The sequence below is a fragment of the Euphorbia lathyris genome, chromosome 3, assembly GCF_963576675.1.
Source record: "Euphorbia lathyris chromosome 3, ddEupLath1.1, whole genome shotgun sequence".
NCBI lineage: Eukaryota > Viridiplantae > Streptophyta > Magnoliopsida > Malpighiales > Euphorbiaceae > Euphorbia > Euphorbia lathyris.
The window spans coordinates 27,835,811-27,854,330 of NC_088912.1; the positions used below are offsets into that span (position 1 = coordinate 27,835,811).

At 38.4% G+C, this 18,520-nt stretch overlaps 1 protein-coding gene across 1 annotated transcript; it reads right to left on the reverse strand.

Annotated features, from left to right (window-relative positions):
• Positions 1 to 13,345: 13,345 nt before the first annotated feature.
• On the reverse strand, positions 13,346 to 17,266 carry LOC136224912 (protein FAR1-RELATED SEQUENCE 12-like). Its single transcript, XM_066013341.1, has 3 exons — positions 16,860 to 17,266; positions 14,587 to 15,127; positions 13,346 to 14,484 (listed from the first exon to the last, which is right to left on the reverse strand). Exons 2-3 carry the CDS (start codon positions 15,118 to 15,120, stop codon positions 14,281 to 14,283), a joined length of 738 nt encoding a protein of 245 aa, XP_065869413.1. The 5' UTR covers positions 15,121 to 15,127; positions 16,860 to 17,266; the 3' UTR covers positions 13,346 to 14,280.
• Positions 17,267 to 18,520: the final 1,254 nt, after the last annotated feature.

Sequence of the window (18,520 nt, forward strand, 5' to 3'; positions counted from 1 at the left end):
AGCAGACATATCCTGGTTCGGCCTCTCCGCCTACGTCCAGTCCCCGGAACTCGTTCCGAGCTTTTTGAATCCTCTACTGAGCTCTTTAAAGGTAGAGCACGAAACCCTTTACAACAGAAGCTGAGTATACAAGAGTACCTTCCTCTATTCCTCTACTCACTCTTATAACTACCGCTGAGTACTATAACCAAGTACTCAGCTTCTCCTTTCTATTCTTCTAGAAATGATAAGTGTTTGTCCTAAACAACAATTGCTAAGACACCTTAGATGAATGAAATCACTCTAGACTTTTACACAATGATTGGAATTGGTGTAAGATTTGCTTTGCTTTTCTCACAGAACTTCAAGTATGAATTTGGTCAGCGTTTCGACTTGATTGAAGATCTGCATCGAATGAAGCATTTGAAAGGCCTATTTATAGTGACACTTCAAGCACCGGTGATTTCGAATTTCGAAATAACCGTTGGAGGCTAACGGCTTCCTGTCGCTTTCACTCAGGACGTGCTCAATGTCGTTGGCTAATCAGATTCTTGTATCTTCTGTCTACGGCAGTGCTCAGCAGCTTTTCGTCAAATGAACAAAATGTTTCGACATTTATAGTAAAGTCTTCCAGACAGCTTACTACATCTTCTGAGCTTTACCCAAAGTAGAAATACTTTGTCTCTAAGTTGGTTTTGTTCTGCCGCTGACTTGTACCTCTTGTCGTTTAACTCAGCAGCTTCATCTTGAAGCAATTGATAGAAGGCTTCTCGATCCTTCTTCATGCTGAGCTAGTGCTTTTCTTAGAACGACTGCGTTTTGTCTTCCTGGGCCGTGAGGTCTTGATCTATTGACTTGGGCTTGACTTCCTCTTATGGGCCTTTAGGCTTTTTATCTTAATGTCTTATAATTCAATTAACTCAACATTGAACAAACACATTAGTGTGAATAAATCAAAGCATTTAAATTTAATGTGTTGGAATATTTTTATCATTCACATAAATAATTTTGTCAAATCAAAATCATGTGGAAATGTGTCAACAAACTCCCCCATTTTGATGTTGGCAAAAATATTCAGTAAGGAACTCAGTGTTGAGCTCCCCCATGATAGTTGACCTTGTTTTTCTCAAGATACTCCCCCGTAAGGGTTGAGCTACTTTTCTTAGTTTTACTTTAAACATTTCAAGGTTTAATCAAGTAAGTCTAAGGTCAGTTTTCAGAATTAGGTCAGCTCATGGAACATACTCTATTTAACTCAGTTAAGTTATGCGGAAGATTTAGATATCAGAGTACGCTGAGTATATCTTTGTTCAATGAGTTTTAGTTAAGAAGACATATAAAAGAGGTCAACGTATAGATCAACACAACAGACAATCATGAAGCAATGTAAACAAATAGCACAGTTGATTTAATGAAGATACGTTAAATGTTTAGCACAAAACATAAGTAAGCATCACATAAGATTAGTCAATTTGAAAAAAGTAGATGCATGCATAGTTTTGGATTAATGGTCAGCACAACAAAATACATTAGGAAAAGAATACAAGTTTTAGGAAAAGAATACAAGTTTTAAAAGTTAAATCTAGCAATTCTAGTCAAGCTATTTTTTCTTGTAGTTGATTTGGGCAGAATGCTCTTTGGCTTTTCCCTTTTGTTTCTGATGACTGCCAGATGCTTCTCCTGTATGCTGAGTTCTACCAGCTTGTTCTTTCTCCCCCGTTTTGCCAGCATCAGGTGGAGGAGGAATGAAGGTGTCGTTGAGGGCAGCACGAGTTATCCGTACAGAGAATGCCTTAAGCTTCCGCGTGCTTTCATTGAGACCATCAAACACAGGAACACCATCATCCAAGACAGAACGGGGAACCTTGACTGATGCACTGAGCATACTCAGAATGTATTCTTGAGACTTCCCAACCCAGGTTATACTATCAGTTAGCATGACATAGGCTTGATGAAACATCTTAAGCAGAGCCGAATCATAATACTAACGCTGAATATTTGAGTGACGCGCATGTTTGAAGATGGATTGGGAGTATTGCAGAAGCTCATTTGTCTTGAGTTGGTCAGTTCCCATCTCTTCCTTACTCAAGTTGAGTAGACGAACAGCCTCACTAATTTGCTCAATGGAGCATTGGGAGGAGGAAGAGAGTTGAGCATTGGTTCTGGCTTGCTCAGAGTGAAGCTGGGTAAAGAGTTGATGAACTTCAGCAGAAGTTGCATACATAGAGTTCGCAGCTGACAGGTTTTGAAATTGACCCTGGAGAGAGTTCATGTGATTGACCATTGTCAGCTGGAGTTCGGCCAGCTTTACTATTGATTCCTGCTTGGGATGTTGAGACTGGAGTGATGTCATGACACTCAGAAGATCCTTTAGACCTTTGATTTCTGTGAGAAGCTGAGTGACAGAGGAAAGTTGAGTTGGCTCAACAGGAATAGACCCAGCGATGTCGGCATTGGTTTGATGAAGGTCCTGGAGTAGGGCTTGAGCTGAGTCAATGATTCATCGACCAGACTCAGTGGCATTCAGATAAGTGTAGGATCCATCATTGTTTGGCCCAGTTGCCGGAATACGAGTAGAACCGGAAGGTGGAGGTGTGTGGTTCCTTTCATTATTTGAAGTGCCAGCATGATCAGCGGCTGGACTTGAGTTTAGATTACCAGCAGAAGCTGACTGGTTGATATTCTGCACTTGAGGATGTGGAAGAGGGTGATCGGCAGAATTATCTACTTGCTCAGAGTCAGGCTGAAGCTGACTGGTTTGAGGAGGTTGAGGAGTTTCAGCACTGACCTGAGCAGGTGTTTCCTTAGCTAGCTCAGTATATTGAGGAGCAGGAACTTCGGGCACTTCCTCGGTATCACCTTGACTTAGAGTAGCAATTGAGTCAGCATGTTCCTTAGGTTGAGAAACAGAGGCTTGCTTTTCCTGGTGCTCTCTTGGAGGAGACTCAGTGGGATTGGTGAAGAATTTGAACTGCATATCAGAGAGATTAGTGATCGGATCCCGTAGTGGTGAGTCATCCATAAGGTCAATCACTAGGGATTTATGAGCCTTCTTTTTAAGTCTCCATAATCTCTGAGTCTTTAGAGGAGTGGGGTCAGCTGGAATAGACTCAAGTGAGTTAGTAGGTGAAGGTGTCCCTTGCTCAGCATGGCCCTTTGCTGTTGGCTCAGCTTGTTCTTCAACCAGCTCAGTGTTGGTTGTTTCATATTGCTCAACATCTGCTGTCTCATGTTGCTCAACATCTACTGTCTCCTCAACATCAAACTGACCTCCCAATTCTTCTTCATCTTGGTCAGTGGGATTTTCTCAAGATCAATGCCCTGACTTCTCACAAAATAAGACTTTTCAGAGATAACGACGCCGAGTGGGGGTGCATCGATAGGACTTAACCTAGAAGGGATCTTCTTCTTCTTTCTCAGTGGTTGCTCAGGAGTGTCCTCTTTTTCTTCTTCCTCAGGATCAGCTTGCCTTTTGAGGTTTTCTGCTGATTTAGGTCCAACCTGACCTTGTTGAACTTGAGGCTTAGTTCCCTTGGACACAAACCGAATCTTTTTCGGTGGAGCGTCAGCGTCTTTAGAAGAGGTTTGAACAGCTTTCCTCTTTCTGTCCTGCTTGTCAGCTTGAGCTTTCCTCACTTTCTTTCCTTCTCTGGTCAGTATCCCCTCTGTTTCCTGAACAGCGGCCCCTTTTCCTTTCTTGGGCACAATCGGTTGGTCATAGACCAAGCCAAACAATGCAGTTGCGGTAATTTCAGTCCCCCAGACATTAATTTTCTCAACCAAATTCACCTGGTGATCTTTGAGGATTCTGGTAATAAAGGAGCCTAACCTAAGGGTTCCAGTACTTTTTTGAAAACCACCGATTAGAAAGACTGGAATGTTGATCGGCTGGTAGGTCAGCATGTGCCAGATGAAGCACTGCTCGAAGTTAGACGCTGAAGAAGTGGAGTTGACCTTTGGAAAGAGGAAGTTGGTCAGTATGTAATGGGCCATCTTTTGATTCTGACCCATGGAGGTACTCGAGATTTCCCCGACATGACCGGCAGGTTTGTAAAACTCAGCGGGATAGTCAATTTTTTCGTGGTCACCAGTTTTTCGAAGTTTAGCTCCTTCGGTTTTCAGTTTTAGCAGTTTGGCAAGGTAAGGAGGTTGATGAAGATATCTTTCCCTTGAACCTTGGTGACCATGTAGTCCCGGTTATCATCAGCGGCTCTTAGGTTAGTGTAGAACTTCTTCACTAACTCAGGATAGGTGGCTTCTCAAGTCGAGAACAACTCGGTCCAGCCGTTCTTTGAGATCCACTCACAGAAGGGTTGCTCAGCTTCCACAAATCCCTTCGAGAACCAGCGGGAGTGGTTAACCTTATATCCCCTTACGCTGTTGTAAACTAGGGAGCAGGTACGTTCCATCGGTTTCTTTCCCTTGTCCTTCTGTTTCTTTGACGATGTAGCTTGGTTAGCCTGGGGTTTCTTGCTCGGGGTAGTGACCTTAGAATGGTCACGCTGACCAGGTTCTTGAGACTTCGTGGGAGTCTCGCTATATTCCTGCTGAGCAGGAGATGGAGGGTTTTCATCGGAGCGGTTATCATCGTAACCGGCGCCGGAGACATTCTGAGAATCGTTAGACATGATTCTAGAGATTTTTGAGAGTTTTGGGATTTTTAGAGAAATAGAATTTGATTTCCAGAATTTCTAAGTGTAAAGAGGTAGAAGTGGGAAATCACCCGCTATTTATAGGGATGTCGAGTTGATCTAAAGCGTTAAGGTGGCAGTTTGACCTCGAGATACTCAACCGACAATGATTCTGACATTTATGACACAATCTGCGCATGTATTTTCTAATTATTGCGCTTACGTCATCCTAGGTGGCTATTTAATTCGCGTGTTTAGCATTAATTTGTGCAACGGATCTTTTACTCAGTGTTAAGAATTCTAAACGTTTAATGTTCTGAGTAGTCAGTTTTATGCAAAGGAATTATTCGTGTGCTTAGTAACTCAGCTTAAGATAACCACTCAGCGTATGTATCTACTCAGCATGTAATAGTTATTGATTTAGCACAAATCACTCAGCATGGTAATCAACTCAGCATGCATATATCACATATTATACTTGGAATTTATTGAAGAGGATTAAACATACCAATGGCTTCTCTAAGTATGTTGAATTGCTCACGAGCCAGTGGCTTTGTGAAGATATCAGCAAGCTGCTCATCCGTTGGGACATAGGTCAGCTTGATCTCTCCCTTGAGTACATGATCTCTGATGAAGTGATGTCTTATGCTGATGTGCTTCATCCTGCTATGCTGGATTGGGTTCTTTGATAGGTCAATGGCACTCTTGTTGTCACATTTGACTTCAATTATTTTAGTCTGAATGCCATAATCTTCTAGTTGTTGCTTAATCCAGAGGACTTGAGCAACACAGCTTCCAGCAGCAATGTACTCAGCTTCAGTGGTTGACAGGGCTACTGACGATTGCTTCTTACTGAACCAAGACACAAGACAGCTTCCAAGGAAGTGACATCCTCCTGAGGTGCTCTTTCGTTCAAGCTTGTCTCGTCCGTAGTCAGCGTCAGTATATCCAATGAGTGTGAAATCATAAGTATTGGGATACCATAAACCTGCATTCACTTAGCCTTGCAAATATCTAAGGATTCTTTTCACAGCTATGTAATGAGATTCCTTAGGGTTAGATTGATATCTAGCACAATAACATACTGAGAACTGAATGTCCGGCCTACTAGCAGTTAAGTATAGTAGAGATCCAATCATACCTCGGTACAGTTTACTGTCTACTGACTTACCATTTTCGTCAGCGCAGAGGACAGTGTCAGTGCCCATAGGGGTAGATATTGACTTGCAGTTCTCAAGTTCATACTTCTTCAATATCTCCTTAGCATACTTAGTTTGACTGATGAAGATGCCATTTTTCCCTTGTTTGATTTGAAGTCCAAGGAAGAAGTTGAGTTCTCCCATCTTTGACATTTCAAACTCAGTATACATCTGCTTACTAAATTCCTTGCACATGGACTCATTAGTGGCACCAAAAATAATGTCATCAACATATATCTGAGCCAGTAGGGTATCTTTACCCTTCCTCTTAATGAATAAGGTTGTATCAGCTTTACCTCTAACATAATTTCTAGTCAGCAGGAAACTGGTCAGCCTCTCATACCAAGCACGTGGTGCTTGCTTGAGACCATACATAGCCTTTTTGAGTTTATAAACATGGTTTGGGAACTTGGGATCCTCAAACCCTAGAGGCTGATTAACATAGACTTCCTCGTTTATAACTCCATTAAGGAATGCACTCTTAACATCCATTTGAAATAATTTAAAGTTCATATAACTTGCATATGCACATAAAATTCTTATAGCCTCTAGCCTTGCCACTGGGGTGAAGGTCTCACCATAGTCAATACCTTCTTGCTGACTATAGCCCTGAGCTACTAGTCTTGCTTTGTTCCTGACCACGTTCCCTTGTTCATCTAGCTTGTTGCGGAAGACCCATCTTGTTCCTATGGTCTTCTGGCTTCTTGGATTTGGCACTAAGTCCCATACTTCATTTCTTCTGAACTGATCAAGTTCTTCTTGCATTGCACTCATCCAGAACTCATCGTGCTCAGCTTCAGAGAAGTTCTTTGGTTCCTGAACTGAGACGAATGCTACGTTGCTGAGGTATCTCCTGAGTTGATTTCTTGTCATCAGGGTGTTTTCAGCAGCATCAAGAATGGCACTCTCTGAGTGTCCTCTAGGTATTCTGATCTCTTTTGGTAGAGTGATGTCTTGAGCTGGTTGTGTTTCAACAACCTCTGCAGGTATAGATTGGTCAGTGAAAACAATCTGAGTTTCGCTTTTACCTTTGGTTAGCCCTTGAGGTAGTGACTCAACGGCTATTTCTTGGTCAGCAGGTGCTGAGTATGGATCATCCTCGGTCAGCTGCTTGTATTTTCCTGTAGGGTTAGTTTCATCGAACTCAACGTGTATTGACTCTTCTAAGACCTGAGTTCGTTTATTGAAAACTCTATATGCTTTGCTGTTTGTTGAGTAGCCTAAAAAGATAGCTTCATCAGCTTTTGAATCAAACTTAGCAAGGCTGTCTTTAGTATTTAGAATAAAACATTTGCAGCCGAAGGCACGAAAGTATCCAATGTTGGGTTTTCGTCCTTTCTAAAGTTCGTAGGGAGTCTTCTTTAATATGGGTCTGACTAGAGCCCTATTAAGTATGTAGCAAGCTGTGTTCACAGCTTCTCCCCAAAAGTACTTTGGAAGCCTATGCTCACTCAGCATTGTCCTGGCTATTTCAACCAAGGTTCTGTTTTTCCTCTCAACCACCCCATTTTGTTGAGGCGTTCTAGGAGCGGAAAAATTATGGTCAATGCCGCTGGCTTCACAGAATTCAACAAACTGTTGGTTTTTGAATTCTCCATCATTATCACTTCGGATGTGAGCCAACTTTAGGTCTTTATCATTTTCAAGTTTTCTTACTAATGTTGAAAACGTCTCAAAGGTTTCATCCTTGCTACTCAGCAAGATGATCCAAGTGTACCGAGAAAAGTCATCTACAATGACCAAGGAAAATCTCCTACCACCCAAGCTCAGCGGCTGGACTGGTCCGAAGAGATCCAAGTGTAGCAACTCGAGTGGACGCTTGGTTGAGACAATGTTTTTCCTATGAAAAGATGTTTTAGTTTGTTTTCCAGCCTGACAAGCATTGCACAATTGATCCTTTTCGAACTTAAGTTCTGGCAGTCCCTCAACTAATTTCTTTCTTACTAATTTGGCCAGGAGGTCCATGCTTACACGACCAAGTCTCCTGTGCCATAGCTAGGAATTTTCTTCCTTTGACACTAAGCATACATTTTTCGAAAATTTCTTTTCCAAATTCAGCATAAAGACATTATCAATACGAGGGGCAGTTAAAATCAATTCATTTGTTTTTCCCTTGAGTATTTTACATCCAGTGTTATCAAATATAACTTTTCTCCCGTTATCACATAGTTGAGCTACGCTGAGTAAGTTATATTTAAGTCCACTGACTAGGGAGACTGACTCAATAGTAGGATTACCACCAACGGTTCCTGAGCCTACTATCTTACCCTTTTTGTTGTCTCCGAAACTTACGCTTCCACCTCGTTTACGCACAAGTGTGATGAACTGAGTTTCATCACCAGTCATATGCCTCGAGCATGCGCTGTCAATGTACCACATTTTTTACTTCTCAGCACACCTCAGGCTTACCTGCAATATAGCTAGTTATCTTTAGGTACCCAAGTCTTTTTGGGTCCTTGTTTGTTAGGCTCAGCTGGTAAAGCATCATATTTAATCTTATGACGACACACTTGGACAGTGTGTCCGTTTTTCCCACAGCAGTCACAGCTGACCTTCCGTTTGGGATATCTCACTGACTGGTCAGCACCCTAGTGCTGAGCATGCCAGCACACCTTTGTGGTGTGTCCTTTCTTCCCACAGAAGTCACACTGGACATTCCGCTCAGGATTCCATCTCTGTTGACCAGTACTTCGGTACTGAGTGTTCAGAGGAATATTTCTTCTATTCGGAATCTTGAGTTGATTCTGAATAGATGTGATGTCCTTTCTCAGTTTCTTAGAATCTGATTGGACCTCTGAGACAAACTTGTGCATAGTTTCTACGTTGCTATGCAAAGTTGAGTTGTCTTAGAGAAGATATCGAAGGTCACTTAGTTTGACCTCTTCAATCTCGTCACATCGCCTGCTGAGTGCTCTAACCTTCTTGTTACACTTTTTGATAAGTGTGTAGAGGTCACTCAGGGCATTTATCATTTCATTTCTGCGCAGGGGTAGTGATATTACCTCAGTTGAGTGTGCCTCATCGTCAGATGCAATGGAGGGGTCAGCATGCTCAGAAACACAAGGCTCAGCAAGCTCATCTGCCATGAAGCAGATCTTTGCTGACTCAGTGGCATCAGCTCTTGATGATGATGACTCATCACTATCACTCCAGGTTGCCACCATTGCCTTCTTGCTGTTCTTCTTTTCCTTCCTCAAGGTAGGACAGCTTGATTTGATATGGCCAGTTTGATGACATTCAAAGCATGTGATGAGCTTTGAGTTGTCCTTCTTGTACTTGCTGTCACTAGACTCAGCTTTGTACTTGTCAAACTTCTTGTAAGGCTTCTTAGAATATTTATCATTCTTTCTGAACAGCCTTTTCATTTTTCTAGTGAACATGGCCATCTCTTCATCGTCATTTGAGCTCCCATCAGTGGAGTCAGCTTTCATGACAAGAGACTTTTGCTTATTGTCCTCAAACTTCTCCTTCACCTCAAAATTCTTCATTGAGATCTCATGGGTCAGCAGAGATCCAATGAGTTCATCATACTTGTAGGTGGTCAAGTCTTGAGCTTCCTCAACAGCAGTTTTCTTGGCTTGCCAGCTTTTGGGAAGGCTCCTCAATATCTTCTTGACTTGCTCTTCCTCAGTAAAGATCTTGCCAAGTCTTTTGAGCTCGTTGATTATGTTTGTGAATCTTGAGTTCATTTCAGAGATTCCTTCATCATCATTCATTTCAAACAGCTCGTACAACCTCATGTGCTGGTTCACCTTGGACTCCTTAACTTTGTTGGTTCCTTCATAGGTGACCTCCAGTTTCTTCCAGATTTCATGTGCTGACTCACAACCTGAAATTTTGTTGTACTCTGCAGCATCTAACGCACAGTGAAGCATGTTTATAGCCGAAGCACGATTTTGTAGCTTCTTGAGGTCATCTTCTGTCCACTTAACCTCAGCTTTGACAACCGTTTGACCGTCAACAGTTTCAACAGGAACAAATGGGCCTTGGACTATAGAAAGCCATGCACTCATATTTGTTGCCTGAATGAAATTTTTCATTCTGTTCTTCCAAAAGGTGTAGTTAGACCCGAAGAACAGAGGAGGCCGAGTAATGGATAGTCCCTCAGGAAGAATCTGAGTTGTCTGATTTCCTGGGAGGAAACGAGTGCTGTTCTCAGCCATTGTGGGGATTAGCTCAAGATAGTTATATCTTGCTCAGTGAGCTTTTAGGCTCTGATACCACTTGTTGGTCCCGTATAACGTGACAAGGTTAGTTCCAATGGGGGGGGGATAGGAACTATTTAAAATTTTGTCCATTAAGGCTGACTTCTTTTCTTTAAGAAAAGGTTTACACAGCGGCGCTAAGTAGTTTTAAGACACAAGCTTAGTCAACTGGTGACTAAGTTTGTTTCTTTCCTTGAGTCAGGAGATAGCACTTAAGTCTATTCCTGAACTCAGCTTCTTAGTGCACTCAACTCAACGTGAGTTCGTTACTTAGTCAGTTTTATAGCAAGCAATATATAAAGGAGTTTAAAGGTTAGAAATATGTTACTCAGCAGACATATCCTGGTTCGGCCTCTCCGCCTATGTCCAGTCCTCGAAACTCATTCCGAGCTTTTTGAATCATCTACTGAGCTCTTTAAAGGTAGAGCACGAAACCCTTTACAACAGAAGCTGAGTATACAAGAGTACCTTCCTCTATTCCTCTACTCACTCCTATAACTACCGCTGAGTACTATAACCGAGTACTCAGCTTCTCCTTTCTATTCTTCTAGAAATGATAAGTGTTTGTCCTAAACAACAATTGCTAAGACACCTTAGATGAATGAAATCATTCTAGACTTTTACATAATGATTGAAATTGGTGTAAGATTTGCTTTGCTTTTCTCACAGAACTTCAAGTATGAATTTGGTCAGCGTTTCGACTTGATTGAAGATCTGCATCGAATGAAGCATTTGAAAGGCCTATTTATAGTGACACTTCAAGCACCGGTGATTTCGAATTTCGAAATAACCGTTGGAGGCTAACGGCTTCCTGTCGCTTTCACTCAGGACGTGCTCAGTGTCGTTGGCCAATGAGATTCTTGTATCTTCTGTCTATGGCAGTGCTCAGCAGCTTTTCGTCAGATGAACAGAATGTTTCGACATTTATAGTAAAGTCTTCCAGACAGCTTACTGCGTCTTCTGAGCTTTACCCAAAGTAGAAATACTTTGTCTTTAAGTTGGTTCTGTTCTGCCGCTGACTTGTACTTCTTGTCGTTTAACTCAGCAGCTTCATCTTGAAGCAATTGATAGAAGGCTTCTCAATCCTTCTTCATGCTGAGCTAGTGCTTTGCTTAGAACGACTGCGTTTTGTCTTCCTGGGCCGTGAGGTCTTGATCTGTTGACTTGGGCTTGACTTCCTCTTATGGACCTTTAGGCTTTTTATCTTAATGTCTTATAATTCAATTAACTCAACATTGAACAAACACATTAGTGTGAATAAATCAAAGCATTTAAATTTAATGTGTTGGAATATTTTTATCATTCACATAAATAATTTTGTCAAATCAAAATCATGTGGAAAGGTGTTTCAACAAGAAACACATCCATTCACAAGGTAGACGTGTTAAAGATCTTTGTGATGTAACAAGAAATATTAATGATGAACTAATATTTTTATTGTCATTTTGTTGATAGTTAATCAACATGTGCAGAAGACATGAAAGTTGAACAATGGACAAACGCCATAGAGGAGGAGATTCAAGCGATAAAAAAGAATAAGACGAACTGACACCACTTTAAGCTCATTAAAACCATTGGTGTTAAATGGCTTTCAAGGCAAAAAAAAAAATGATGCAAAATGTGAAGATGTGAGATATAAAGTAAGACATGTAGCGAAGGTATTCAGTCAACGACCCGACATTAACTATAATGAAGGATTTGCTCATATTGCAAGAATGAACAACATCAAATTGGCGATCTCAGTTGCTGCTCAAGATTAGTGGAAGATCCATCAAACGAGTGTCAAATCAGCTTTCTTAAATGAATTCTTAAAGGAAAAAATTTAGGTTCAACAATCACCCATCTATATTGTCAAAGACCATGAAGATAAAGTACTAAAACTAAAGAAGATATTATATGGTGTCAAGCAAGCACCAAGAGCCTGTAACAACTGCATTGATAAATACTTTTAAGAAAATGGTTTCGTTAAATTCCCGTATAAATATGCATGTATGCAAAAGTGAAAGATAGAGATATGTTGGTTGTTTGCTTGTACGTGGACGGTCTTATTTTCACCAGGAATAACCCTAAAATGTTTGACAATTTTAAGAAGACAATGACTCATGAATTTGAAATGTTTCTGAAATGACCAACATTGATCTTATATCATATTATCTTGAAGTAGAATGAAAATGGAATATTAAAGTGGTTCGTAAAAGAGATGTTGAAAAAGTTCAAGATGAAAATTATAATTTTGTCAACACATCAGTTGAATATGGAACCAAACTATCCAAAGGTGAAGGTGGAGAAAGAGTTAATGTTTCGAAACTTGATGAAGTATAATAACTTATACAAGGCTAGACATTTTTTATGCAGTTTTGATGAGCCGATACATGGAAGCATCAACATTGTCACACTGTAACGCAACTAAAAAGATTTTTCATTATGTTAAAGCTACAATTAATTTCGATTTAATTTATTCAAAAGTTTAAAATTTCAAATTTGTTGGATATTATGATAGTGATTAGGATGACGATAAAGCTAATCTAAAAACTACAATTGACATTGTCTATTATAGTTGCAACCACCTCATGTGTCCATCATGAAATTTGATTCCCCATTTCAAATGACTTAACCTGATCCAATGGAAATTTTCTTTACTGACCCACCAAAACTTTTCCATCAAATTAAAACCTAAATGATAGGAGGGAGGAGTATATAAAGAAAACATAGAGCGAAATGCGAAGATATGCAGTCTATATTTTTATATCTACGTGGTTGCAATAAAAGAAATGATACAGATCTGAATGTTTGGAATGACCTAAATGATGAAAATTCGATTGCAACTGTTTTTCTGCGGATTTGGATTTCTATAAAGTATATGTTTTTTTGTTTTTTTGTGTGATTATATTTTTTATAGATTTTTATGCTCTTTGTAGTCATTTTCGTCCCTTTGTGGATTTTATAAGGTTTTTTTCCTTACTCATTTCTTGTTGCACGTGTTCTTTTCCAATCTAATGAAGATATAAACATTTTCATATAAAATAATAATAATACAAAAGTTATTTTTTTTTTAAATATAGGGTGACAGACAAAGACAAATGCATTACTAGAATCTTGTGATAAATAGATGTCTTTATCAATAACTTCAGAATTCCAACTTTCTACTAAATTAATGAATGAGAATAATGAAAAGAGAAACTGTTAAGTAAGATTAGACTGCTTGCTATCTCCCTCCATAAAAAATAAAAAAAAAATAAAAAAAATTACAATTAGATAGATTTAAAATATGTGTAGTTCACATCATTGATTTTAAAAATACAATCTTTCCATTCAAATCAACCATATCAGAATTATATATCAAATAAATAGAAAAACACATAATTTTATATCAGAAAATTCTATGAACAATATATTGCTTCAAAATATATGTAAGAGAAACCAAAGACTTTCTCAACATGTGGATACTACAAAGATGAAGTTACTTTCATATTTGGGATGTTGGGAAGTATTTTCACATGTGAATATGTAAATAGGGATTTTGTAATAGGAAAATCACTTAATACATAAGACATCTGCCCTGAACTTGTCCAGAAAGCTTGATTGGCTCCACTGAACTTTCAAAGCACCTGTAGCCCTCTCAACTTGCTTAAAATGTCCCCATAGTCTCCCAACTTGCTTAAAATATAGTCAATCAATCACTTGGTTGTAAAGAAGTAAACGCGCCATGAAAAAGTCAAATGACTAAGATCGGGGTATAGGGTTCTAATATCACAGAGGACGTGTTACAGTTAAGAACTTTCATTTTAATATGTTTCATATATTATGTGAATTATGTAATAACATCCCAAGGGCGTGTGCAACACACCTTCCTACTTTACAACTGAATGGTTAATTGACTATATTTTAAGCAAGTTGAGCGGGCTATCTAGACACTTCGAAAGTTCAGGAGCCAATCAACCTTTTTGGATAAGTTCAGGATGTATTAAACCTATGAATATATTGTTCCATCTCTATCTATTATTCACAGATATTACAACATGCTCTACTTAAATACATCAGCCTCCAAAAATAGCCTTATAATAGTCTGTCTACATACCTCTGTAACTGTGGAATTACAAAGGCAACCATTGTTGAAGGTTACATGTTGCTGAAGCCATTGAGGATCTTTGTATCATATTTCCATACGAGTTTCCATCAGCGAACTCTAAGCTTCAAAACTTGTATTCCGATTTCCAGTTTATGAAGAAAACCAGAAAGATAATAGTAGAAAATTTTGATCATATTCTACTCAGAATATGAACTGTCAGTCTCTCCACTCTCAAGTTGCCTCATTTTGTTAGATACTGCATCAATCTGAAGTGATAATTTTTGTGTATGCTCCTCAATGTAATTCAAGACGGTATTTAGCTGCTTTTGATAAGCAGCAGATCTCTTTTTCTCACGGTGCAGTTCAGTCGATAGCTCCCGAATTTTCAGATCTTTCTCATCCTGCATAGAGACATCAGTTATATATAAAAACCAACATTTTTTGTATTTATGCACTTCCCAGAACTTGAACAACGGAATACAAAAAGTAATCCCGAAGTATACCTCATTGAATGCGATTCTGTGTGAACGTCTAGGTAGTATTTTGGTAGGGCTGAGTTCATGGCTGTGTTCCTTAGTGAAACCATAAATGACCCATTTTCCTCCATCTTTTGAAGCTATCCTCAACATTGCATTACATCCCGCTCTGGTAGCAGGCCTTGATGAAAAAGCTCCATTTTTTCTTTTTGTAACACCACGAAAACCTTCTTTTGAGCAAACAAATTCTCTACCAATTATAGAGTTATCTTTAAGTGACCTACGTGTACGATTATTCCGTATAGTAAAGCCCATGCGCCTGCCATACATTTCATAGAATTCCCTAGCATCCTCTGCCGATTCAAACTCCCTTCCAATAAATGGTTCAAATGGTTCCAAGTCTGTAGAAAAATTATTAATAATGGGTTGAATGATATTGTCCTTGCCATCCAAATTGTCTGATAGCTCATCGTCTGTAGTTTCAAGGCCATCAAAAGTTTCTGCTAGCCAACCCCTATAATTCCCATTTGAATGGAATTGTTGGTCAGAGGTACTTGCCATCTCAAACCTATGAGAAATTAAGACTTTTATCAAGTTCAATAATAGAGTATGAAGAACAGAAGATACAACATTAAGCATTTTTCTTCTGAAACATAAGGAAATGTCATCACCAACAAACTGACCCCTCACAGTCATCAAAAGCACAGTAACGGATCCAAGATTCGGTGACTGGGGGTGCTCCAATGACTATGGGTGCTTAGTTAAAATATTTTAGATGGCTATCCTACAAAATTTAAGCTCCACACACAGGTTCAATGGAGTTCTCCTGCAACCAGTGGGTGCTCCACCCCCTCCCGACTCCCCTAGATCCGTACCTGATGAAGCATGCTTATAGCTACTACGAGGGAGGATTGATTTTCCAGCCCTATGATAATTGATGCTTAACTATGCATTTACATCTAGTATTTAAATCAGTTTCAAGCTCCTTTAGTAAAAAATACAGGGGTTTTAGTTTGGTGCTTCCAGAAGTTTAAAAAGGAGAGATGAACTATAAACCATTCAGATACATACCCAGAAGACGAATATCATCAATCAAATGAATTTTTCCAGAAAGGGGAAAGCACAAGCAGTGATAAAGTTGGGAAGCCAGTGAAGAAAATCAAAAAAAGACTCAATATATTTCACTAGAAGGCGAAACTAGAAAATCATGATTTGTTGGAATGAAAGACAGACCTATGTTGCACGGAAACAGAAATGGGAACTGAAACAGAAATGAAAACGGACACCGGAAACGTTATTACTAGAACATAGTCTTCAAAACGGAAATGTAAATGAAAACAAAGCTGGAACGAAAACGGACACGAAAAGTGAAAATGCTACCAAAGAGGAGTTTGGAGCACCACAACAAGGAAATGCTGTATGACCTTAATTAATTAGCTTAGTATAAGAAAACAAGGAAATGCTTTATAGCCAGAAAGAAGTGATCAGCACCACAACTATTACCATAATTTGATCTGAAATATATGCTCTCCCCAACAAATAAACCCCAAAAAATTAAATTCTAATATATGAATCCAAAAATAGATGGAAGAAACTTTTTTTTTCCTTTCTATTTGACATAGTATTCATGGAGAAATATGAAGATGGACACATTCAATTACTATTTGATTCTTAGAAGTTAGAGCAGCTAAACTTACAGCATAAATACAACAACAACAACAACAAAGCCTTAGTCCCGAAATGATTCGGGGTCGGCTAACATGAACCATCGTATAAAACCGTGAAATCAAGTCGTGTCAGCGCTACAAACTTCCAGCATAAATGCATGTAGTAAATCCCCAATTACCAAAAACATCGACCCTAGATTCACAATTCCCTAAAGCACACAATCCAGGGACAAGATCCCAACTTCAATCTCCAAATAACAATGATAATATCTATAACAGAGTGAATTATATAGTACGCCCCATCATATACAAACCCAGGCTCACTTTCCAAACAAGCAACAGGTTCTTAATCGAGTTCGTATATCCCTCATCCAGCCACCCCCAAAATGGACAGCAAAGTCTCTATTATACCTTAGCTATCTCCAATTCAATTACTTCACTTTAATTACCATTAACACCTATTCAAGTTCAAAATTCTATATAGAATAATAATTCAAGCTAGAAATCACTTCGAAGCAAATAAATTCAGCTCTCAATTAAGAGAAAAGTCATAATGATAAGTAAATGAACCCAATTTTTAAAGATAGAATCAAATTGAAGCTTAAATTGCTAAGAGGAACACAAATTTCTTACCCGAGAAAAGATTCCAGAACTACATGTGCTACATTTGGGTGAAACCAATTCTTCAACAAGACCTTTCATTTACTGAATTCATCTTCAGCTTCTCAACACAACACCAATGAAACATGCACATAAAGTTGAAAGAAGATCGGCGAAAAATAGCAGGAAAAGTTGAGAGAGAGAAAACCCCAGCCCAAGGTTGAGCAATAAGGGAAATCAAAACCCTAGGCTGAGTTTATTTGGGAAGGAAGTTATTTGTACAAATAACAGAAACCAGAAGATAGTAAGTTGCGATGAGCAGAGGCAGCCAGGCAGGCAAGCTGCTTTATTATTTTTATTGAATTCTAATTTTATGTTACAACACCGGAACTTTTTTTTTTCAATAAATTTGGGGTTCTTTTTGCGAATAATTAAAATTTGTGGCGATTGAATCCATAACTTGACTGCTTTGGAAGACCAATTTTACATCCATGATTCTTTTTGTTTTCTAAATCCAAGTGATTTAGAACTAATTTTTTTTATAATTGTAAAATGTTTTAAAATTAAATAATATTTAGATTATAAAAATAAAAATGAGTTACCATAAAAAAAAATGAGTAACAAAGTTAGAGAAATTTATGGGTTAATTCTTTATTTAAGGTAATTTTTTTATTGGGAAATATTTCCTTAAAAGGGTTGTTTTTCAACTGGAATTAAAAAATTATTTTGTTTAAAATTCAATTACTCATTACGGCATCATAGACACTATAATTAGGGCTGTAATCGAGCCGAGCTTTGGCTTGCTCAACGAGCTTGAGCCGAGCCCAAAATCCTCTTTTGGATTTGGTTCATTAAAAAAATTATCTAACCATGAATTGTTTGTGAGTAAATTGTTAATTATATTTGTGAAGTTTGCTCGCAAATAACTCTTTAATTGTGTACATAAACAAACTCACAAGCAAAGTTCATGACTAAATAAACAAGATGCTTACAAATAGTTCGTCTATTACTCATTTATTATGTTTGTGAACGAACTCATCTAATTGCAAATGAAATAATATTAAGTTTAGATATTTGTGAACTAACACAAAACTATATAGTTTTCTACAAAATTAAAATTTGTTCATAAATGTTCTAATCGAGCCTGCTCACGAGCTTTCGAGCCGAGCTTTGGTCTGCTCAAGCTTGGCTCGTTTACGAACCGAGCCAGTAAATCGTGTTCACGAGCGGCTCGTTTACAAATCGAGCTAAGTCGAGCCGAGCTTTTATCGAGCCGATCATAAACGGCTCTGTTCATTTACAGTCCTAACTATAATGAGTATGTTGATTGGAATTCCTGTCAACTATAGATAGTGGCTTCACACCACTACCCAAACAAATGTATAATATTTTTCTATTTATTATATTATAAAAATAAAAATAAAATTATTATAAATTATATGTTGATTGAATTTTTGTTTTATAAAATTTTGATTAAAATTTAAATTTGATCTTAAACGTTAAGGGTCAAATTTGCACAATTTCATAAGTTAGAACTAAATATGTACTTTGTTTGAACGTTAAGGTTAAATATTTAGTGCATTACTAACAAAAAAAATATTTAGTGCGTTAATAACACATTAAAATATTTTAGACAGTTTCAAGCGACGTGCAGATTTAACCCTAACGTATGAAATTGTGTAAATTTAACCTTA

Excerpts from the sequence above, each read along its gene's own strand:
- LOC136224912 (XM_066013341.1), bottom strand. The coding sequence starts at position 15,120 with ATGGCAAGTACCTCTGACCAACAATTCCATTCAAATGGGAATTATAGG. Across the intron at positions 14,485-14,586 it reads ACAGAATCGCATTCAATGAG|GATGAGAAAGATCTGAAAAT; the intron begins GTATACTTCGGG and ends GTCTCTATGCAG.